We start from the raw sequence: 21941 nt of genomic DNA on the forward strand, positions 1-21941 counted from the left end.
AACGGGACCTTCGTTCTTAAAGTGTTCCATCGCGCGCGCGTTGGAACGCGGGCCGAGAGAAAGAGAGACGCCATGTTTGGATAACAAAATCGATGGACCATAACGCACAGATCCCTTCGCAGATTGGATATTTTGCTGTATTTCTCCTCCGGCTTCACTCGGCAGCCGAGACTGTGCCTTCACGATGTTTATTTCATACCTGCCAATATCAGTGTTCGTCAAACGCGTTTGAAAACGGTACAGATAGAAGGATCTTCTCCTTTGTATCGGTTCGCCGTCATAAGACAACGTGTATGAAATTGAATATTTGTAGCAATCCTTCACTTCCCAAAAGGAATCGTCCAAATTGCTCGCTCGATAGTTGGAGACTGCATCGCCAATACGATCAATGACTCTTTTTCCTCTTTCGTACGGTGAATAATTTTGGGAAGCAATGTAGGATACAAATGCGGAAATATCTACTTGGAAAATATAATTGTTTAAAGATATAATATTTTACGTATAAATAGATATAACTGCTTAATGAAGTATTGGTACTTCACAGTACTTTGAATACTTTAGATATATAAAATGAAAATTAGTGTCTGATATTTTGATTTGTAATTAAGAACATCGATGTAGAATAATATAAATCTTTTCATTCCAATAAAATAGGGAAAAAGTAAAAAACATTTAGAAAACAAACTTCTACAATGTACATAGCTTGAAATTATGTACTTATATTGAAAAAATCTATATCTATGTTATCAAAAATCGAATAGTAAATTTCTAATTTTAATATACATTGTAACATTTTATTCCTTCCAGTATTTCCTTTTAATATCAAATATTGTAATAAAATGTGTTTTATTTTCAATAACTCTCAATCTGTGCCAAGTGTGTTTTATAAATAATGTGAACCGTTATTTAATCTGAAATTGTTACACTTATTATTTTTATTACATTACATCACTGCATAAACGTAAAATATTCAAATTGAAATATTGCCTACTATTATATATGCAGTAATCATTTTATTCGCCTTTCATTAACAACAGTTTTGCGGTAATGCGCCGTCAATGATATATAATCCTGGAAAACAATGTTATTACAGCGATTACGAAGAATTACGGTATGAACTGCTCGTTCCGACGAAATTCCAAATAAAATTGAATTAACGATCGACGACGAGCGTGTTCGAGAAATTCGTTTTGTATGTTCGAAATGATTATTGATTTCTGAAAATTATTTCGGGTCGATCTTTTAAAACGTTCTTACTCAGATCAAATTACTTATATGGATTAATTCACTAATATATTACCGCTTGAATGTCTGAAATCATTTATTTGATGAATAGAGAATCCATACTCTTTATTGGAAAAAATATGAGTAAATTTTTGAGAGTTTAAATTGAACTTTAAATTAGTATAATCATCGCGAAGCAGTTAGATTACAATTAATTATTAGTTTATATTAACTCAAACTTCCAATTCAAATAAAATTTGAATTTTGAATATCCTATTTCAAATTTTTGTTTTACTGGAAAAAGTTTCAAACATTTACCTCAGCAAACAAATGTATAATATCATAAAGACGTTAATAAGTAATCTAGAATTTTTTAAAATCTTTTTAGACTCTAGAATTGTAAAGATATTAAGCTTGAAAATAAAGAACTCAGTTTGCTTGCAAGAATTAAAATATTTTGAAAATTCGATCCTTAACCCAATACATACTTAATCGTATGTCACATATGTCGTTGATCGAGCAGAAACAATCTTTCTTTCATGAACCGTGAATACTAAAAATTGATTCCAAACTTTTAAACTATAACTTTCACAGTTTGTTTCTCAAACCAATTCGCCGATTTTTTTTTTTTTCACGAACGAGTAAATGCTTCATTATTCATCCGTAAGAATCAAATGAGACGAAATATATCGACGGCGTGCTTCAATGCGATAACGTAAGCATCGACAAGAATGCAGCCTCTGACAAATTGGCCGGTGTAGTGGGATTATCATTAATAATTCGTATCCCTTGAGGAATTAAAACGAAGCTCTGCCGCTTGGTGTTCATGCATACGAGCATTATCATCCTTTATTGTCCGCCAAGCAGCAAGGAGAAGTAGAGGAATCGGTCGAGTCAGAACCTTAGACAACCGCGGCTCATTCTATTAAGCTGCTCGTTTCTCGGATTAAATTGAATCGTGCCCACAAACGAATTAATTTCCAGCAACACGGACCAAAGGATGGGTAATGGAATGTAAAGGATAAAAGATCTTTCTCGCGAAAGCATTCGGCGCGAATCATTCCTTGTACCTGATACATAGAATTTCAAATAAGAACCATCATCCAATTCCGAATTCCGCGTGATACATTTTTCACTGTCAACCTACTGGTGTTTTCCTATAATCGTTTGTTCATTCTATCGCGTAATTTTTTGACCATTCAGAAATACAACATTGTACCGTGAAAATATATTGATAATGTTAAACAAATTTGTACAGAAGTGGTATTAATATAAGATAATATTAAATATATCGCTGAAAACTTGAACAGATTAATAAAACAAACAAAGGATCATAGTAGATTAAATTACATATAATAACATCTAGTAAATTTTATAAGAATTTTGTTTCATTTCCTTTATTCTTCTTGGCCGTGTCATGCATAATATTTTGCAATTCTGATTTTGGTGCGGTACTTGTTATTCAGTTTAGATTATATCACTTAATAATTGTCTAAATTAGTAATATATTATTATTAATATACAACTATTAATATATATTGCTATCTTATAATTTACACATTAAAGTTAAGATATACATTTGAACTACCAATTTATGGAAACTCGCAAACAAAATTGTAAAACTAAAAATAAAACTTTTCAATCGATATAATAATACTACAGATATTCCAAGGTAATCCAGATATTTTGAGCATAGTGTATGTATATATAACGTATAGAAGTATTGAGTATGAACAATATAAATAATCAAAATACTTTCGCACGAGGTTTAGAACCTAACTGTCAATATACAGTTCACTGTTATAAATAGAACGACGAGGAGCCACATTGCGACAGGTAGGGGTTAAAATTGCTCTTTCTTCCATTCTCCCTTTTTTGGTACATACACGCGCGAAAAAAAAGAACGCACGACACCCTATAGAATCATTTATCTGGTTTCGAAGACAGGAGGGAGCCATTCACATACGCACATTTCGAACGAAAGGGAAACAAAACATTTTTTACTTTTACGTAATTTACTTTCACGCATGGAGCGTGAAGCAACCCTAAGGGGATCGATATTTCACGCTGAAACCCGACTCGACGAAAAGAACATCGGCAATAGTCCCAGTTGGATGACGAAGTAAACTGCGCCGACGAGAGAATTATGCTTTCTGAGGTTGCTTTGTACCGTGAAAATAAAACGAAGCCAATGACAACCGATAGAAAATGATCATAGACAGCTCATTTGTAACGATTGTACGCTCCAAACAGGATTGTGAATAGCCTTGTGAACTTCTACGAGTGGTTGTAAGCTTCGTTTCGCACGCGATGCTAACGCTACGATTAACACAGACTAATGTGGCCAATTTATATAATTCATTATAGAAATTTTACGAAGTTACAACAGTATAATTTTTTGTAAAATATGTGTCTAAAAGCTTATATTTCTTCTTCTATCATATGTTACCATTGAACCCATTGTTCAATCCTAGAAAATTTGTGTATTATTAAATTTATAACTAAATTACAAATTAAAATAATGAGTATATAAATCGAATAAGAATCAAATTGATATATTAATGTTTCTCCCGATACGAAAAGCTAAAAAATGATTTTGAAAACTTGATGGTCGATTTGATATTTCGAATTCCTTCTTTATGAAATTACAACTTTCTAATTTCATCCATCTTGTCCAATTCATCTAGCTATCCATTAAATAAAACATCTTAAAACAATGTACAAGTAAAAAAAAACTACCATCAACCACTCAAACTACAGTTTATACCATTCTAAAACCCTTTTCCCAACATCATTGGCTGCTCACTTGAGATCATCCTGTGGAAGATTTCTGTCTGGAAAAAGTCAGTGTCTTGGTTTCTGTATGGGAACAGTTGGAGATAAAGTCGTAAGGTAAAAGGGCACGCCTAAACGCGAGCATGGGCGAATTACAATGGAGGCGCAAAAGCAACTCGACGGAGGATTATTCTCGCACGATGTATTCTTGGGATCGCGATGCCGCAGCATCAGTCCGCTCAGAGGAGTGGTTTAAAGGTCGACACAGAGTTTCAGAAGTACCACATAGAAGAAGAAATATAGGTTGAGGAAGAAGACTCCGTTTGGAAGTCGATTCCAGAGTGTGCTGGAAAGTCCGTGTAACTACGTACGAGCTGTGTGTGACCTGTATTACCGTATACTCGCGAAAGAAACCCTTCTGCGGGCAGGTCTGTTCCGGAAGATTCCTCGAGTCACCGCATTTCGCTCGTTCAGGAACTCCACGGTCGAAGAACGTTGGTTGGAGAACGTTCGTACGGACAATTTTCCTTTAAATACAGCTGGCAAGAATGGCGGTCCTTTGGTAACGACCCGCCGCCTCCTCATCCCCATTCAGTCAGTCCACCCCTAAAAGACTTTTTCGGAAGACTACGACCACGTCTAACCTTAAAGAGACAAGGGGCGGACGACTTTCCATCTTACTACAAGATTTCTAGATCGTGCATCGATATTTCAACATCTCCCTCTCCCTCTCTCTCTCTCTCTCTCTCTCCCTCTCTCTTTCTTTCTAGATATTTATCTATTTATTCGTTCATACATTTATTTCTTTACTCTATGCTCATGAGTAGAGAGCAAATTTTTATGCAATTCTTCTTTCTTATTCAAAAGAAGGAATGAAAAAGTGAAATAGTAAAGAGATGGTTATTATTAAGGAAAAAAAATAGAATCGAGATTCGTTTTACACGCTAAATATTATAACAAGTACTTTACTTTGGATATTTTGTGTATTATATGTATTCTGTATGTTTTTAGATCTTCAAACTTTCTTATAAATGTATGAACATTTATAAATACTTGAATACATTGGTGAAATTCAACAAAATGTAGAAAATGAATGAATGTAGAAATTTGTAAAAAGTGATATTCTACATAATTAACTTGTTACTAAGTAACTCATATTCATGCAACTATCTATCTACATATCCCATTTTTATTTTCTCTCTAACTTCATCTTACTACCTAGGTTTTTGCTTTTTCACCCTTTAAACTGAGGTGGCTGGTGACGTTTCAGTTCGACCCTTCTAGTGCTCTGCTTTCATCGTCCCTCCTCCGGCCGGGAAAGTCGCCACCCGACGCAAACCTTTGTCCTAAATGATAAACTTTCCCCACAGGGCACCACCGCGAAAACTTTCCTTATAAAACGTCCACCGATAGGGAAAACATTTCAAAACTTCACTTCCTACCTGGTACCGAACGCTCAATACGCTTCCCTCTCACTTCCCTCCGTAGATATTTTTATTTTTACTCTTCCCTCGATCGCGACCGATCGCTCTCTATCAAGTTTCAAAACTGTCGCTGTGGGACTGACCGCGAAACTGAAAAATAAATTCATAGATAAACAATGCGATTATCTATGGAAAAGATCCAAAGATTAATGTACTATGGTCTATGGTAACAACGGTGTCATATTTATATTTGTCAACAAAAGCGATAATAATTTAGAACTGAAGAACTGCTGTAATAAAAAGGTAGTAGTACTACTGCACTTTTTAGTAAACTAATAAATAATAGCCCAAAATCAATCAAAGCTGAATTACTTTTTCAAACGCGCTATAAATCCATAGTTAATTAATATTAGTAGTAATAAACTTTTGGACTCTCAAATATAAAACTTATACCTTTCTTTCTCTTCTTGAATACAATTAAATGTCGGAACTGTCTTCTTATTATCGCAAACCGTTCAATTACAGAGAGCGCCTTGCCAAAGTAGATTAGGAACTGACTAGTCAGCCCGAACGAAATGAGATATCACGAACTTTTTCTTTGATTTCTACGATGATTAATACATCCATCTTCAGCTCAGAACATATTTATTGAGGATAAATTTATATTTTTATAATTTGTAGTTTGCATTTATGTAATATCATATTTTGTATCTTTTATGAATAAAACTAAAAAGATGGAACTCAATTGAGGTTTGTTTCATCCATTAAATATCATAATAAATACTTCAGATATTTTATACATTTTTGGATATTATGTGCATTCTATCTATTTTTGCACCTTTGAACTTTCCATAAATATATTTTGTTAATTCTTGACGGAAACAATCGGTCACTAATGAATAGACTGTCGATTTTTATATATTTATGGAGAATTTAAAGATTCAAGAATAGACATAATATACGAAAATGTATAATGTTTAATAGATAGAACAAATTTTGGTTTATATGTATCCATAACGATGTGAATTTGTATATGTACCTAAAGTGTAATACTGAAAGTTACGCTCGAAACTAGTCACAGTGTTAAGGATAACAGAAACCAAAAACTAAAAACATTCGGCAAACGTTAGTGAAATTTTCCTAACGTTTCGGATGGTTAATGCAAATGAACCTTACAGAAGGGATCTGTTATGCAAACGCGATTATGTCGTCTCCATTATACGATAACAAACTGCATGATATAAGAAAAAAATCTCCTGTAGCGATGGGGAAATAAAGAACAATTTCAGCGAGTTCTCCACAGCAGGTACTCCTTGAATGGTGACGGTTGAAACTCGCTGTGAACTTATGTAATCCGAACTGATGATATTTTACGTTTCTCGCAAATTAAAGGACAACAGCCCGAAAGAAAAATCTGGCTCTAATCTCGTCGACGAGATGGAACGAAAATAGATCTTTGCCGACTTATCTCGAAACCCAAGCACACGTTTTCTTAATTGAGACTACAGAGAAAGAATATAAATGTTCTGTTATTAAGTTAATTTCCGTGCGTAAAAGAAATACTAATTTTATTGTACTGTTCACTGTAAAAGCATTTCGTTTTTCCCATTTCAAAAGTAGAATATAGAGTGTAAGATACAAGTGAGAACTCATAATTAAGTACATGAATACTTTAATAATTTTTTATATAAAATGAAAAATTATATGAATTAATTCATATAAGACAAGATAAAGCTCCATTTTATATGGTGACTTAAATCATAAGTCCATATAAAATATAAATCATAAAAAAATGATATCGTTGAAAATATAAATTAAGAAGTAAAACACTGAAATAGTGCGAGCACATGGGGTTATGAATAATCGTTCCTTACCCGAATGTAAATCTGCTATATAGGACTTGCTAATTATTCTCTTATGTCTGGATTAATTAATTAGATACCATCCCGTTAATTATACTAGACAAGGAGATTAAAAGATTTAAATCAGCTAAACGAAGTCATCGTAGAGGATCATTTTGCCCAAGCAATCTTTTCTCTCTGTAACCATTTCCTGTGCTATACACTATGCAATATCTTAACGACGGTCATTTAGACTATTACTTATTGGACCTTAGTTCTGTGAATAAAGTATAGCTTGCTATTATTCGAATAAGCAAAATAAATAGAAATTCAGAATATTTAACTCGTGTTCTTTCTGTTATTTAGCTATTACAAAAATTTTAATAATTTAATGAAACTTTCATATTGATACCATGATTATTACAAGCAGGCTTAAATGTAAAAAGGATTGAAATATCATAATGTGGTAGATATAAAAATATAAATTTGCACAGCAAGCATAAATATTTAAAACACAACCATACAAATTATGTTCGGAAGCGTCATAAATATTTTGCTCGTATATGTAATTTTAAAGATAAAAATTTTGTTAAAGTAAATGAAAATTTGTCCGTATTAATTCTACAGAATAAAATGAATGACATATATAATTCGGAATTACACTCCTTTATTCTATCTAATACCATTTTTCCGTGTACGACCTGGTACCGGTACCATGAAATAAAATTCTTTCCTATTCATTAATACTAATCGTATCTATATTTATATGATATTCTTTGAATTGAAAAACTAAATACAAGATAATATTACATACAGCCACAATAATCTGGTCGAGATTAATGAGAATACTTTAACATGCCCAAGACAAGCGCGAGACCTAGTCATGTTACTGGACTTTCATTCTAAATTACTTTTCTCGAGACGATCGAATACACAGAGAATGAGTAGAACATCCTTAATTGAAATCTGGGACTAAAATCCGGCAGCAAGATATACGCGGAGGGCGGGGAAATACGCGATATAACGCTCCTCTAATTTTCAGGCAACGCTCGACGGTCTTCAGTAGGGCGCGAAATAAAAAGAGCCTGTGGAAGTAGACCGAATTAGCAGCGGCGCTCCGAGTAGGCGTAAATTGCTCGACGCACATCCGCGCACGTCACGGCCGGTAAAAGTGCGGCCAGAGGCAAGAGGAGAAGCTCGAGGATACACACACTTACGTGTGTGTACACGCGACCCAGGTTAGAATACTCTTTAAACTTCTGTCCGTATTCGCGGAGAGAGAGCAAATCAATATGGGTGCGGATAGCATGCGCATTGCAACGCTGGACTTCGCAAACTGGCGCGCATGGAATTTATATTCCTGTGTTTTTGAGGGAAAACACGTAACCGGTGGGACGCGTCGCGGAAAACGTTTATCGTTGCTCCTTGTATTTAGAGAAGCCGTCGAACCGCGCCGTGCCGGTTGCCCATCGGAACAATTTACTCCACCGACCCGTAAGGGGGTTCGCCTGGAACAAAGAGTTCGTTACATTTCGAAACGATCGCGCTACACGCGTTCCTGTTTATTTCACCCTATGAAAAGCAAGCCAGTTTTTAGTTTACCATAGTACGCGATGCGAGACAAGCTCGGAAAATATAATCGTAACTCGTACGATTAAAATCGATTGGGGTTCGATGTTGATTAATTGTAATCATGAAAACATTCATGTTTGAAAGGCTGAGAGAGGTATGAATGATTACATTTGTATTATTTGAATATTTCGTTATTAGTCTGCGGTTGTCGATGTATTTATAGAAAATATAAATTTGTAATAATATATGGCATTAATGTAAAGTGATGGTTATAGAATTTAAAGGGTGAAATTAACCGTTGTTTAGGTTCCATTTCTCTTTTTTTTGTTACGTTTAGAGAAATATAAATTTGGTTAGACACGTCCGCAATCTGCTTACTATGTAATTCTATAAGTAAAAGAGTTAGATTATAACAGATTGGGTTAGATTATAAAAATGTTCAAATATATGAAGTTGTTTTGAACACAGCATTTAGCATGATGTAATTTACAACAGCAAAGATATTTAGTGTGGAATTTAATGAAATAATGCGAACGAAAACAGAAGTCCTTGAACTTAAAGAAAGCAGATTGTTACCTTAATCACTGTCAACAAGGTAATAAAGATGGTTGTAAATAAAACTTTAAGATTGCGAGTCCAACACGCTGCTCGTAATACTGCGCACGGAAAACATATTGACGAGGAAACAATAAAACGAGTCTGTGTTTTATGTTATGGCTTAGAAGAATTGTTGCTTGAGACGATCGTAAGCAAATAAAAATGTAAGGAAGACCGATAATTTGTTGTCCAATATGTCTTATATAATAATGCCATAATTCAATCTAAAACGTTTTTAAAAACATAAAACAAATTAAATCTTTATTATTATTCATCCTCGAAAGAGAGAGTAATAAATGTTATTATGAAAATATTATTCGTATTATTTTCATAATGCTTTTTACGATTTAATGCTAGTAATATAATTTAAAGATCAGTCGATGAATCCTTGTTACGAAATAATTGAGTGCAAACGCAGAGTTTTCGAGTATCTTTCAAATTTAAATCAATTAAAAAATTATACGGGTTTAACACAATCACCGCCAAGTTCGATTGAAGTTCACGCCGGACACATTTACATTCGTTTCTGTACTCCCCGGACTCAGTTGGCGAACGCAATTAAAATTGGGAAGCGCATCAAATCAGCGAACCGTTGAATACTGTTTGGAAAGTAATGACAGAATCTGTAATTTTGCCTCGCGATATATCGGGAATATAAACGAATACAGAAAATTTTGTGCGACGGCAAGTATTCAGGAGCGTGGAATTTTTCATTTACGTGACTGAACAAAACGAAACACGGTCGGTTCGCAAAAAATGATCATTCATTAACGCGATGTTACGTGCTTTTCTTTGTTCTATAACGAATAAATATACCCAAGCTGAAATAGTATTTAAAGAGTTTCCATTCTATCAATACATGGGTAGAAAATTTATACGTGTATATATAGAAATATTATTACTATGTTTGATAAATTTAACTTTCGTACATGTATATAAATTGTACTACACACAATCAGGTGAATCCTGTACTAGAATAATAACTTTTTAATTTATAAACTAATTGTGTAATCAAAACCGCATTTCACGGGTTTCATATATTTCAGTCATGAAATAAAAAAAAAATATAATGTGGAAGTTTGAATAAACTGCTGAATTTAATAATAAAACGAAACCTCTTTTTTTGCAATTTTACCCCACAGGATAGAAAATATCATATACATTATCGTATTTTAAATTTTTACTCATCCGTTTTTGCCTTTTAATTATAAAATTTAAACTTAAAAGATTAATTTATAAAGAGTTATCTAAAATTTGGAAATTCAGTTTTTAGGATGTAATATATAATATTAAAATTTTGGAAATTGGAGAAGGTGTATTTGACATGTAGAATTAACAAGAAGAATACCATGTAAGTGTACTAAAAGAAGTAATACACAATAATAAATAAAAAGGCAACAACTACAGTATTTCTTTCACTTTTACCGGCGCGTGCAGGGAAAAACACTAAAAGTAAAAGAACTTAAATAGAAAAGCGATTATTTTAAGGTGAAATGACTGCAGCGTGACCGCCACTTTCAAGATAACAGTAAAATGATGTTAAGTTCATATGAAAAGGGGAAATGCACCACATATGTAATGAACCGAGAAAAAAATGCTTTCGTTATTCTTTGAAATTTATCCTTCCTACCACGTGCATTATTCCGAAAAGTTCCACAGGAATAATCTCTATACTAAAAATGTTTCTGTCAAAATTTTAATTAAAGAGCCACTTCTGGAACTACAAGATCAACTTTAGGATAAAGCTACATGCAGGTTCATGTTTTTATTTTTATTCACTAATTGCTTCTGTTCCTGAGTTACTTATTGCTTATTTTCTTTTGAATAGTTTATAGACTAGAAAAATGGAAAAATATAATCTTTCTAAACGAACATTTACATATATACTTTCTATACTACAAGCATATGAAGTATATTAATAGATTTGAAATATTTTCAAATTACACGATGAGAAAATATTACCAGAGAAGGCTACGTTGTATAATAAAAATAGTACTGAACTATAACAGCTAAACCAATTTGCGTAGCATTTAGGAAATAAACGGAACGGTCAAGAGAAACAATTCTCTGTAAACATTACGGACTCGAAGAAACAAAAACCGAATGGATGCGTGTTGTTTTCCTATCCAAGGTAATCAGTAAAGAAAACGTTCGAAGATAAAAATCCCATTTCCCCAGGTGATTGCATCTAACGAAATTATTTGCCACTTTCGCCAGCAAAGAACCAATCCTGCGTCCTCAATTACACACTTTCTTACTTTCAAAAAAAGGAGAAAAAGAAAGGAAGAAAAACAGATTGCAAATGAAACCCATAAACATAACCAGATGAGTACAATTAAATTTGGTATATTCAAAGATCTGTGTAATTTCGTCACTAATGGAAAGAAGATTTAATTACACGCAAGAAGTGAATGTAAAACGAAGCAAAAGAAGAGGGGGGGGGGTGTTCTGGCACAAATTTAATTGAAAAGAATATCGAGCCCCGCCCGTGGAGGATTTCAAAGCGAGCAAACGTGTTTGTACATCCGCGCGCACCGCGAGAAACCGAGAACCGAGGGAAATCGATCGAGGAAGCTTTCTGGAGCTTTGCTTTTCCTCTGATTCCAGTTAAGTGTCCAACGTATCGCTCCCTCTACTTCGTCTCGAATTTTGCGGAAGGCTCGCCGTCCGAGCTTTAATTGAATCGGCTGAAATTAATTTCAGCTGTCGTGGCCCCGGAAGGTCGGCCAGCACCGGGAGAAAGCGAGAGCTTCCGGTCCAGAACGCGCGAATTGCTATCAGGATGAATATCGTCCCTTAAACTTTAACACTCCATCGAATGTAACTGCACAACTTCCACACACACGTATGTACATAACATATATAGCATTCACTTTATATGTAATCCGGATGGATGTGTGCAGATGGGTGCGCGAATGTGGTTCCCAAGCTAGCAAGTCGTCCCGCCACGAATCACTCGGATGGAACTAAATGTTCGAAACACGAGACGGTGAATATCTGCCGACTTATAATTCGAATATCAATATTCAACGCCACTTCCAATGCGTCGCTATAATTTACTTGCCGTTGAACGTTCCTTCGTACTGTTCCCCCGTTAATTGAGTTATCACGTATTTCGTGATCAAAAAAATCTTTCCACCATTCGAGCGTCGGATTATGAGATGCATACGACTGTGACTTGCAAAAGATATGTAGAAAACATTTGGGTGTATTTAAGTGTATATATGATTGAGGTAGAGAAGCGTCTCAAATTATACGTTTATCGATTACGTACCCCGTTTAGTTTTCATTTGACGTTATATAATTTACTCGTTTAATGCTTTATTTCATTTATGCCACTTAATTTATTCATACGACTCGATTACGTGCTTTGAATATGGTTTCGTGCGGAAATTAATACGTGTAAAATACGTTCGATCATCACTTTGAAAATTATATGAATATCGCTGTAAAATGCAAATTCCAGGTTAAAATTAAAAGCTGTTTTAAAGTATATGCGTTGTGGTATATACTCTTTTAAATATACATTTTGTTTGTTCGAGATATTATATAACGGGCGACAAAAATTTGTTGAAACTTAATTATTACAGACATTCGATAAAATCGCAATTAAAAGGAAACACTCCGCGAAATTTTTAACTATATTGTACTGAAAAATGGCATATGAAATATAACGTATTTCAGATTTGTTACGTGGTATACATAAAACATCATATTTATAATTATCAAAATTAATTATAATATGCTAACACCTACCAACTATCACAATAAACATAGCTATGTATATCTACGTATCTCCAATAGCAACACTAAGTACAGAGAAATATACTCTTCATAGTGTAAACATTATTAAAATAGCACTATAGTTATTAAATAATACGTCTTCTTCATTTATCATTCATATTAAAAAAAATGTGCTGAAAATCACTTTGGAAAATGTATTCGCTTAAATAAATGTATCTAACATCACCTATTAAAATAAATCATTGCATCCAATACAAACCAATGCATAAAATAAACAGATACATAATTTACATTCGCTCCGATGATACATCGATAAAAGAGAGAACCGTTCAGCTATCAGAAGAAAAGAATGAGCGCTATGCGATATGGATATAGCAAGTTGATTCTCATAAAAAGAGGTCAGAATGACAATTTCTGGACGAAAACCATGGTACGTGAAGAACGACCCGTTTCGTTTTCCGATCGACAGACCGGAAGTTGTCGATGGCCGCGAATCGATTCGGCTTCTCGTTGAACCTCGTCCCCTCTACCATTTCCCCATCCCCACAACCGTTATCCATAGCGCGTGCGGGATTATAGTACAAAGGTTTTCGAGCATTTACGTGGTTCGAATGTAAATCCTCATCCACCGACGTGTTTTTGGAAAGGTACGCTATTTTTTGTCTCTCCTTTCTCTTTCTTTTGTTCTCTTGTCTATTTATTTATCAAGCTGAAATACTCTTTCTTCCGAATAAAAATAAAGATACTACAGCGACAGATTGTGTGCGAGTTAAACGTTCGGTAGAACAGATACTAAATATTTTCGGAAACGAAAATGGTAATGAGGAAAGTCCAGCTCTACGATCCATTATCAAGCCCGCAATTAAGAGCAATTTATATGTAAAAATGGAGAAATATGTGCCGTTAGAACATCGTATTCAGTATATACATTGAAATTAAATGCAGTTGATTTGATGGTGAACGAAACTAAATTAATCAAAGAAATACAAAAGTTGAAAGTTTCTTAAAGATTGTAACTTTGGTAATAGTATAAGAAGATAATGTATTGTAACTCTAATTTCTTTGACGATTTATAATGTCTAAAGTAGTGTAAAATAGTAGTGTAAAGTAGTGTAAAAAAAGTAGTCTTCATACAGGTTAAAATTACTTTCATGAAAAAGAAAAGAATTCTGATAATTATGGGGAATTACGTACTTGAATGTTAATGAAAAACTAAATTGTAATAATATAGATACTATTACAATGATAAGTCACTATAGACAATTAAAATTCATTTAAAATGTTCAATAATTCATAATGAGTTCCTAATAATAAAGATACTAAATCCCACAAGTTATAAGCCGGTTATAAACCCAACGCTATCGCCATAAGTTCTTACCATATTCTTATTTTTCCTCTTTAAGACGGTCTTAAACTCTTGTCTCACTCTAAAAGTCTCGAGGATTTGAATCAAATAGAGCAAACATAATAGGCATCTATTGCGCTTGTTCAAATTTCGATCTCTGATAATTTCTCACCGACGTATTTTAATTTTTATTTGCCTATTGGAATTTTCACGTTTAATTATAAAAATCCTGTTTCTAGACGTACACAGCTGTATGGTTATCCAATGAATTTCATGATCTAAGCGTTACACCGATAGACTCTCTTTGACGCGTGCTGATCTTCATTTCGTGACATTCACAGATTTTGCTCGTGGTGCTCGCAGCCTTGAAAAGAATCCGCACTACCGCGTTCAATGAAACGCTGTTTTAAAGAAATTCCAATACCGTAAGAGTACGTTTAGTGATTCAAGACGGCACGGCGTGGCTTTTCCTATTTATCCCGTGTATTGGCGCAGAGAAACATAAAAAAAAGATACCTACCCGATTCAATGAAAGTATCAGTTCCTCCCTCTTTCTTACCTTCTTATTTTTTTCTTTCCTTTTTTACTTCATTTTGCCTTTCTACGTTGGCAAAAGCAACACACGTTGACGTTAGTAAGTGTATTAAACCCGAAGTGTTAGACTAGAGATCGCGTGTTTTCCTAGATATGTAGTCAACGTATGAGCAATAAACCCGCAAACTACAGGGTATTTCGTGACAGTTTCACATCGGCGATGCGAGAAGTTGCTTTAAAATCACAAGAAGATTACAATCCCTGAGAAATACCACGTGAATAATATGTCTTCTTCCTATATATGCAGTAAAGTTTCTAAGTCACGCTGTGAGCGTATTTTTAGTGCCTTTATAGCGGTTCAATTTACGGGTATATTATGTATGAATATCGTATTTGTAAAGAAAAATATGTTTATAAAGATCTGTTGGCGAATAGAAATAGTATCTATATATAAACAACATATTACTAGCTACTATTATTTTTTCGTTATAAATCATTACAATATATTTTTAAGAATTCTGCTTGTAGTAATTCTTATTTACTGTTGTTATAACAAAAATAATTAATTTGTAGGATATAACATTTATAAAATACTGGAAGGCATTAAACTTATTCGCAAACACTCTACCTTTATACTAAAAAAATACAAAATATCGTTTAGCACTTAAGCTAAAAGAAACAGAGTATTATTCATAACATTATGGCCATTATACACTCTGTTTCTTTAGCTTCATTGTATGATATATCACAAAGACGAAACAATCATTATTATACGCTTCTTGATGCGATGCATATCCGTACTTTCGAAAATAATTTACACGCTCCTATGCAAATACGATGCATACACTCCATCGCCTGAAATGGAAAACCGAAACACATTTGCCAGAGGATCTGCATATTCACCAGATTTTCAAACTCAAGTTTTCGAAATGGGGACGTCGTCATAGGAAGCGAAAGCACCGTATACCGACATAGTTACTGACTTACTTTCGGCCGAAAAAATTATGTTCTGCTCGTGCGGTACACGCGCATCATGCAACGGATTACATTTTTACCTCCGATTGTTAAAAAAATAATAGGAGATCCAGAGACCTCGTGGATAAGCGAGGGTGTTATAATTTCACATTCATCGACATAGTTGTTCGCACGTACACCACCGTTCGCTTATTTCAAGTTGTTATACCTCAATGCTTTCTACTTGTTTTGAAATAACACTACTGAAGCTTGACCAAAGTGTATGTACAAATTCACGATGAATAAATAACTAAAAGTAACATTTAACACCAATTACCAACCTTTAACGCAAAAAATAAAATCGGTCAAGTTGTCAGTAATTTTATAATTAAAATACATGTGTTATATAAAAGTAAGCAAATGTTGAGGTACTTTTGAACGTTGGTGTAATTTACGCGTTTAAAGAGGCGAAAAGGCGTGTTGGTTTCACGTGCATCCGAGGGCAAAGCGACGGACAGTCGCGACGTCGTGAATTTCGCGTGATGCTCGCGATTTTTCTCTGTATTTTTCTGTCGTTCCTTTAGCCAAGCCAGACTCCCCTTTCGCTTTTACAGCGGCCCCTCCGCTATTCCCTTTTTGCCTCTTTCTCTCGACAGAGAGAAATCCGACCACGCCGTGTGCAAACCACAGATGACAAACACGAATGCAAACGGGGCGCAAATTTCAGCCGCCACACCGCCTAGATCGCTGAAAGTTAAGGCGACACTGTGAAAAAAATTTTTGAATAGCTCTCACGGTGCCTCGAATTCGTCTGACTTCGTTCCACGGATAATGCGTCCCGGTGAATGCGAGATTTTTTCTCGTCTCGTTTTGTGCTCGCCAGGCCGCAAAATGCGGTTGTAAATGTGCAGCAGAGGCCAAATTGTTTTCCCTAGACGTTTCAATTCTAATGAAATTCGCGTCACTAGAGTGTGTCAAATGGAGTAATAGTATTTAACACTACTGTCAATTAATAATTTCGCATTTCAATTAAGTTTGGCATATGTCATATTAGAACATAATAAAAGTTTAAGAACATAGTTGGAAAGAAGACTTGTTAAATCCAAAGATAGAAAAATCAGATAAAAAGAGAGATATTGATAACATGAGATTGATTAATATCGTGTTGAATTTCAAAATTGTTTTTCTATAAAGATATGTTTTTCTCCTGTAATCTTCCATAGTTAAAGCTGTACAGCAAATGAAATAAATTGACATATTAGCTATGAGCATTAGCAATTGTCGTATTCTAAAATAATCTTCTCTTAACAATGCATACACAAGTAGAATATTGATTCAAAATGAAATATATCATCTGTTCTACGATCTCAAAATCTCCCTCTGATTGCAACCCAAACGTAAAATAAAGGGTAAACCTAAAAAATTCCCGAATCCGCAGAATGTTCTACTTCGCTCGAGAACTTTAACGGATCGCCATTGTCTGCCTAAGAAACGATTCTTAACCTCCGATTACTCCGTTCCGCCCTAAAGATTCAACGAGGGGTATTCGTTCTAAATTCCCTTTAAACGGTTTTCCAGCCCCGCGAAGAAAATGCTTTCGTCGCATCCAAGCAACAACGATAGCGATAAACCGGCGATAATGATGCCAATTTCGCGTGACATTCTCGCAGGAGAGATCGAGCAAGGTGGTGGCACAGTTTGAAAACCCAGCCGCGATCCGTACAGCTGTTCGTGAGGTAATTACGTTGGTGGCAGTCGTCGGAACCGAGAAAAGCGTTGTCTTCGAACACTTATCGTTATTACCGCGATAAATCAGCTTAATCCTTCGGTCCCGTGCGAACGGGCCGTGTGTTCACGGAACCAAAGGAAAAGGGGTGCGCCATAATTTAAGCCTAGTCGTCTTCGTTTACTCTCCTTTTTTCTCCCCTCTTTTTCTCCCTCCCTTTTTTCAGAGATACCGACCGCGATTTTTTGTCGAGCGGCTTCCTAGGAACGTAAAACGACCACGTGGCGCGGGTAATAGCACCGGAATGTCTCCGGCTAAGAAAATCCATCTTGCGCGAGCAAAGAGCGTCTCGTTCTTTTATCCAATTAGAAGTGAAAGCGTCGGTTCACGGAATGTGTGGCACGTTCGCTTCGCGAAGGAAAAGAAGGAAGAAAGCTGCCGCCACCGGCACAGCTCCAGCTCCAGCTCCACTGTTGCCCTGTGAATCTAGAACGATCGAGTGTCTGTTGTAATTCGAACAATCTAGCATATGTGCCACATACGTGAAACCACCAACGCTCCCGTTAATTAGCATTCTCTTGCGCCACCGCAATCTCTTCTCGTTTCTTCCTCTCGTTCGATCGGCAAATTATACATTCACCTACCTCCGTGTCGAATACTGGCTGCTATTATTAGAATTTCATTGGAGTCTCTTCTGGAGAAAAAAGTAAGTGGATAGTGAGCGTCGCTGGTGTGTTTGATAGTGGAAGCATAATATATTGAAACGTTTGATTACAATTTAATTGCGCGTATATACGCGTTTTGCGATATCAAGTATAAGTGGTATCGTAAATTTTGTGCTTCGTATAAAATTAAAAGAGATAATAGCGTGATTAGTCGACGAGTAATAGTAATTGTATCGTGTACGATATTTTTGTCGAATTTCTTATTCAGAAAGCTATATATGTATACGGTGAGGATCTAGAACAAGTCATATCTCTTCTTCCAAGCGCCACGATGCATGTGCATTTTATAGTTGAAGTATTTCTTTCAAATGAAAACATTCTTCTTGTTTATTCAGGACAAATTTGTGTATGATGTAACAATTTTAAATATTTAAATTTTACCGAACTACTGTTCCGAACTGCTTTTTTTCGCAACCTATATTATTGAATTAGTATTTTAAATCCGTTTGCAAATATTCCTACACATAAAAACAGAGTTTTATTTCGTCCCTTCATAAAACCTCCTGTTCGTGTTAAAGCAAAATCGATAAAGTTACGTACATTTATATTGAGAAGTCCTCAATTTATGATCCATGCTACACTTTAAATAAAGCGAAATACCGAAAAACCATAGATACAGTGTAGATTTTAGAACTTTTACGGTTGACATTCGGAAGCTTTTCCGATTTCAAGGCCAATTAAAATTTTTTATTGGAACGCTGCACGTCTATTTTTATAGTCATAAAAAAATTGTTTCGGTAAAATACTAGGAGGATTGTTATTTTATACATATGTACCTTTTTTTAATATATACATATAATTGTACCTACGAATATTAAACTACCTCTGAGATTCGACAGATTATTATATTTAAAATTTAATTATCTTACTTTAGAAGCCACATATTATGTGGTTCATGTTACGATAAAATCTCCATTAGAGCGGTTTATCGATATCTCGTTCAGTTTAAGAGATATTGACACATCAACCATCCTGTGTTTATTAGTAAAAATCGATACAATGTAACGAGTTATAATATACGTGAAAATTGTTGTAAATAAAGTTGCTGCTTAATATTCTTAGCAAAATAAATATAATACATATTCGACAATGTATATATAGAATACATATTTACTACATAATGGATCTTTTAATTTTTTGTTTACTCCTGTATCTCATTTGAAACATCTAAAACCGAGAAGCTATATTTATTTTTATTCCATTATTTGTAGAAATGCAATATAATTCTCATGTTTTTAAACGGAACTAAATGCGTTTATCAGATGGATTTTATTGAACGATAAAGTAACCACCCTGGATTAAAATGGAGATTATCGTGTGTTATTGGACAAAACAGCACGACACAAAACATTGGCATGCAACGGAAACATAGCTATGTTTCGAAATAACGGCTAAGAATCATTAATCTGTATCGTTTTATGCTAAAACGATGATAAACATAATCCTAATGTTCATGAATATTTCATATTTTGTGACACAGACGATATTCAAAAATATTACCAAAATATTCATAGACTATAGGAAATACAAAGTGATAATAAAAGTGTGGCTGTTTATAAAGGTGACTATAAAATTCACAATTTGAAAAAATAATATTATGATTACAATACCTACCTACAAAATAAACGAGGAAGAATTTGACATCAAATGGGCGATTTTTCCATTGATATTGATAGTTAAAAATAAATGATAAGTGAAAAGTACATATAAATATTTTACGGACAGCAATAAAGTCTAGTCTGCAATGTGTTAAACTGTCATAAAAAATATTACAGAAATTCTCAAAGAAAATAAAGATTATAATGTTTCGATTCAAATTTAAAAAAACGTTCTTTGAATTATTGATTATAATAACTGCGATAAGTGAATAATAGATTAAAAATAATAAAGAACTAATAACTGGACATAGTAACAACATAAATTTAGAAGAAAAAGTTGCTTTCCTCTCAAGGCATTAATCTGAAGTGTGGAAAGATCAATACCCACAGCATTGACATGTTAGCTTTACCACCATTACTTTCGAAGTAGTTCCTAAACGACTCGCAGAAAAAGTTCTATGCCAAGATTATATTCAACGTTGATTTTATGCGGCCGATTTTATTAAATTCTTTATTCATTAAACACATTCGCAACGACCATAAAATATCAGGAAAGAATATCGATATCGTATCGATTCTCAATAGCATAATTCTTTAATTTTTCCTAAAGTGCTGTTTTATCGTGAAATATAATGAACGAGAATCCTTATGGAAGGATTTACGAGTAATGAATATTTTTTCCTCAAGCATTTATGCAATTAATCAAGTCATAGCATATAAAATCTCTGTCATTGCAACTTAATTGGATTACAAATTAAAAACGAAATGTATTTTTCGTGTCACGTTGAGCACATCAAATAGTTTTGCTGAAAGCAAAGGTACTATGAAGAATACACACACGCTATAAAAAGCAAAGTAATAATGTATAGACCATTTTCTCTTTTTTACAGAAAGTAGTTAATTTTGAAATCATTTGTAATATTAACCAATATATCTGTTATGTCTTATAAATTCTTGGGATATAAACTGAAAAATAAACTAACTTGTTTTAATACAATGTAATGTATTGATTCTGCAAGCAGACTTTATTTTTTATTCTTATACGAATATCTACTATTTAATATCGTTAAAACAGAAAATTTTAATTAAGTATCTTTTAAATTAAACGTACATTGAAAATACTACTTTAGACGTTTAATTAACTCGTTACAAGTCTGTATAAATACTAGTTTAGAACTTATGCTTCCTTTTATCGAAGAAGATCCCTTCTGCTAAAAGATGTAATAAATGCAAGAATATATTGAACTTGGAGGAAACGATAATGAAATGTCGGAATCATTATGCCAACGTATTGCTCTCTGCGTTCTACGAATAGTTACATCTCGAAAGCTCACGAGGATTATTCATTTCACCTCAACAACCCTTAAGGGAGTTCCTTCGACGACGAAGGAGTTGGTGTAAGGTGTATGTAGTTGGTACAAACCGCAAATCCCGTGGCGACCATTTCAACCCTTACGATTTCACAGTGCTAATTCACTATACCCAGGAAATCATCGAAGGTCTAACACGATTCTGAAATAATGGATTATTAAATAATGGTTAGAGAACATCGATAAAATAAAATTAAATGCACTATATCCAAATTATCAAAAGGCAAACTTATCTAAATATTAATATTATCGATATTGAGAAATAAGAAATTAAAATTAAATATAGCATCAAAAATAAAGATGATTAAATATTAAATAAAGCTCCATTGAGGTTTCAAATGCTAGAAAAGGAAATTAACAAATAAAAATTACTAACGTAAGAATACTAATGCAAGGAAGGTTTAGAAACATTTCCTGTGTGATAATGTTTGTAAAGTGGCTTTGAGCACAGAAACTAACTTTTGTTTCCCAAAGGAGCACTCTTGAACCTCTTAAGAGAAAAAGTTAAAGTA

At 34.0% G+C, this 21941-nt stretch overlaps 1 protein-coding gene across 9 annotated transcripts in view; it reads right to left on the minus strand.

Annotated features, from left to right (window-relative positions):
• LOC138183283 (autophagy-related protein 16-like) overlaps positions 1–21941 on the minus strand; it is a 317854-nt gene that overhangs the window by 210234 nt on the left and 85679 nt on the right. Inside the window, exon 9 of one of the 9 annotated variants that reach the window (XM_069119975.1) lies at positions 21521–21571. The exons of the other annotated variants lie outside the window; for them this stretch is intronic. Coding sequence (XP_068976076.1) covers positions 21536–21571 — 36 coding nt within the window. The 3' untranslated portion in view covers positions 21521–21535. Of the gene's footprint in view, positions 1–21520; positions 21572–21941 lie in introns of those variants that run through there. 9 annotated transcript variants of the gene reach the window in all.

This window comes from Bombus flavifrons, chromosome 9 (assembly GCF_040668555.2).
Source record: "Bombus flavifrons isolate JBK064 chromosome 9, iyBomFlav1_principal, whole genome shotgun sequence".
NCBI classification, from domain to species: domain Eukaryota; kingdom Metazoa; phylum Arthropoda; class Insecta; order Hymenoptera; family Apidae; genus Bombus; species Bombus flavifrons.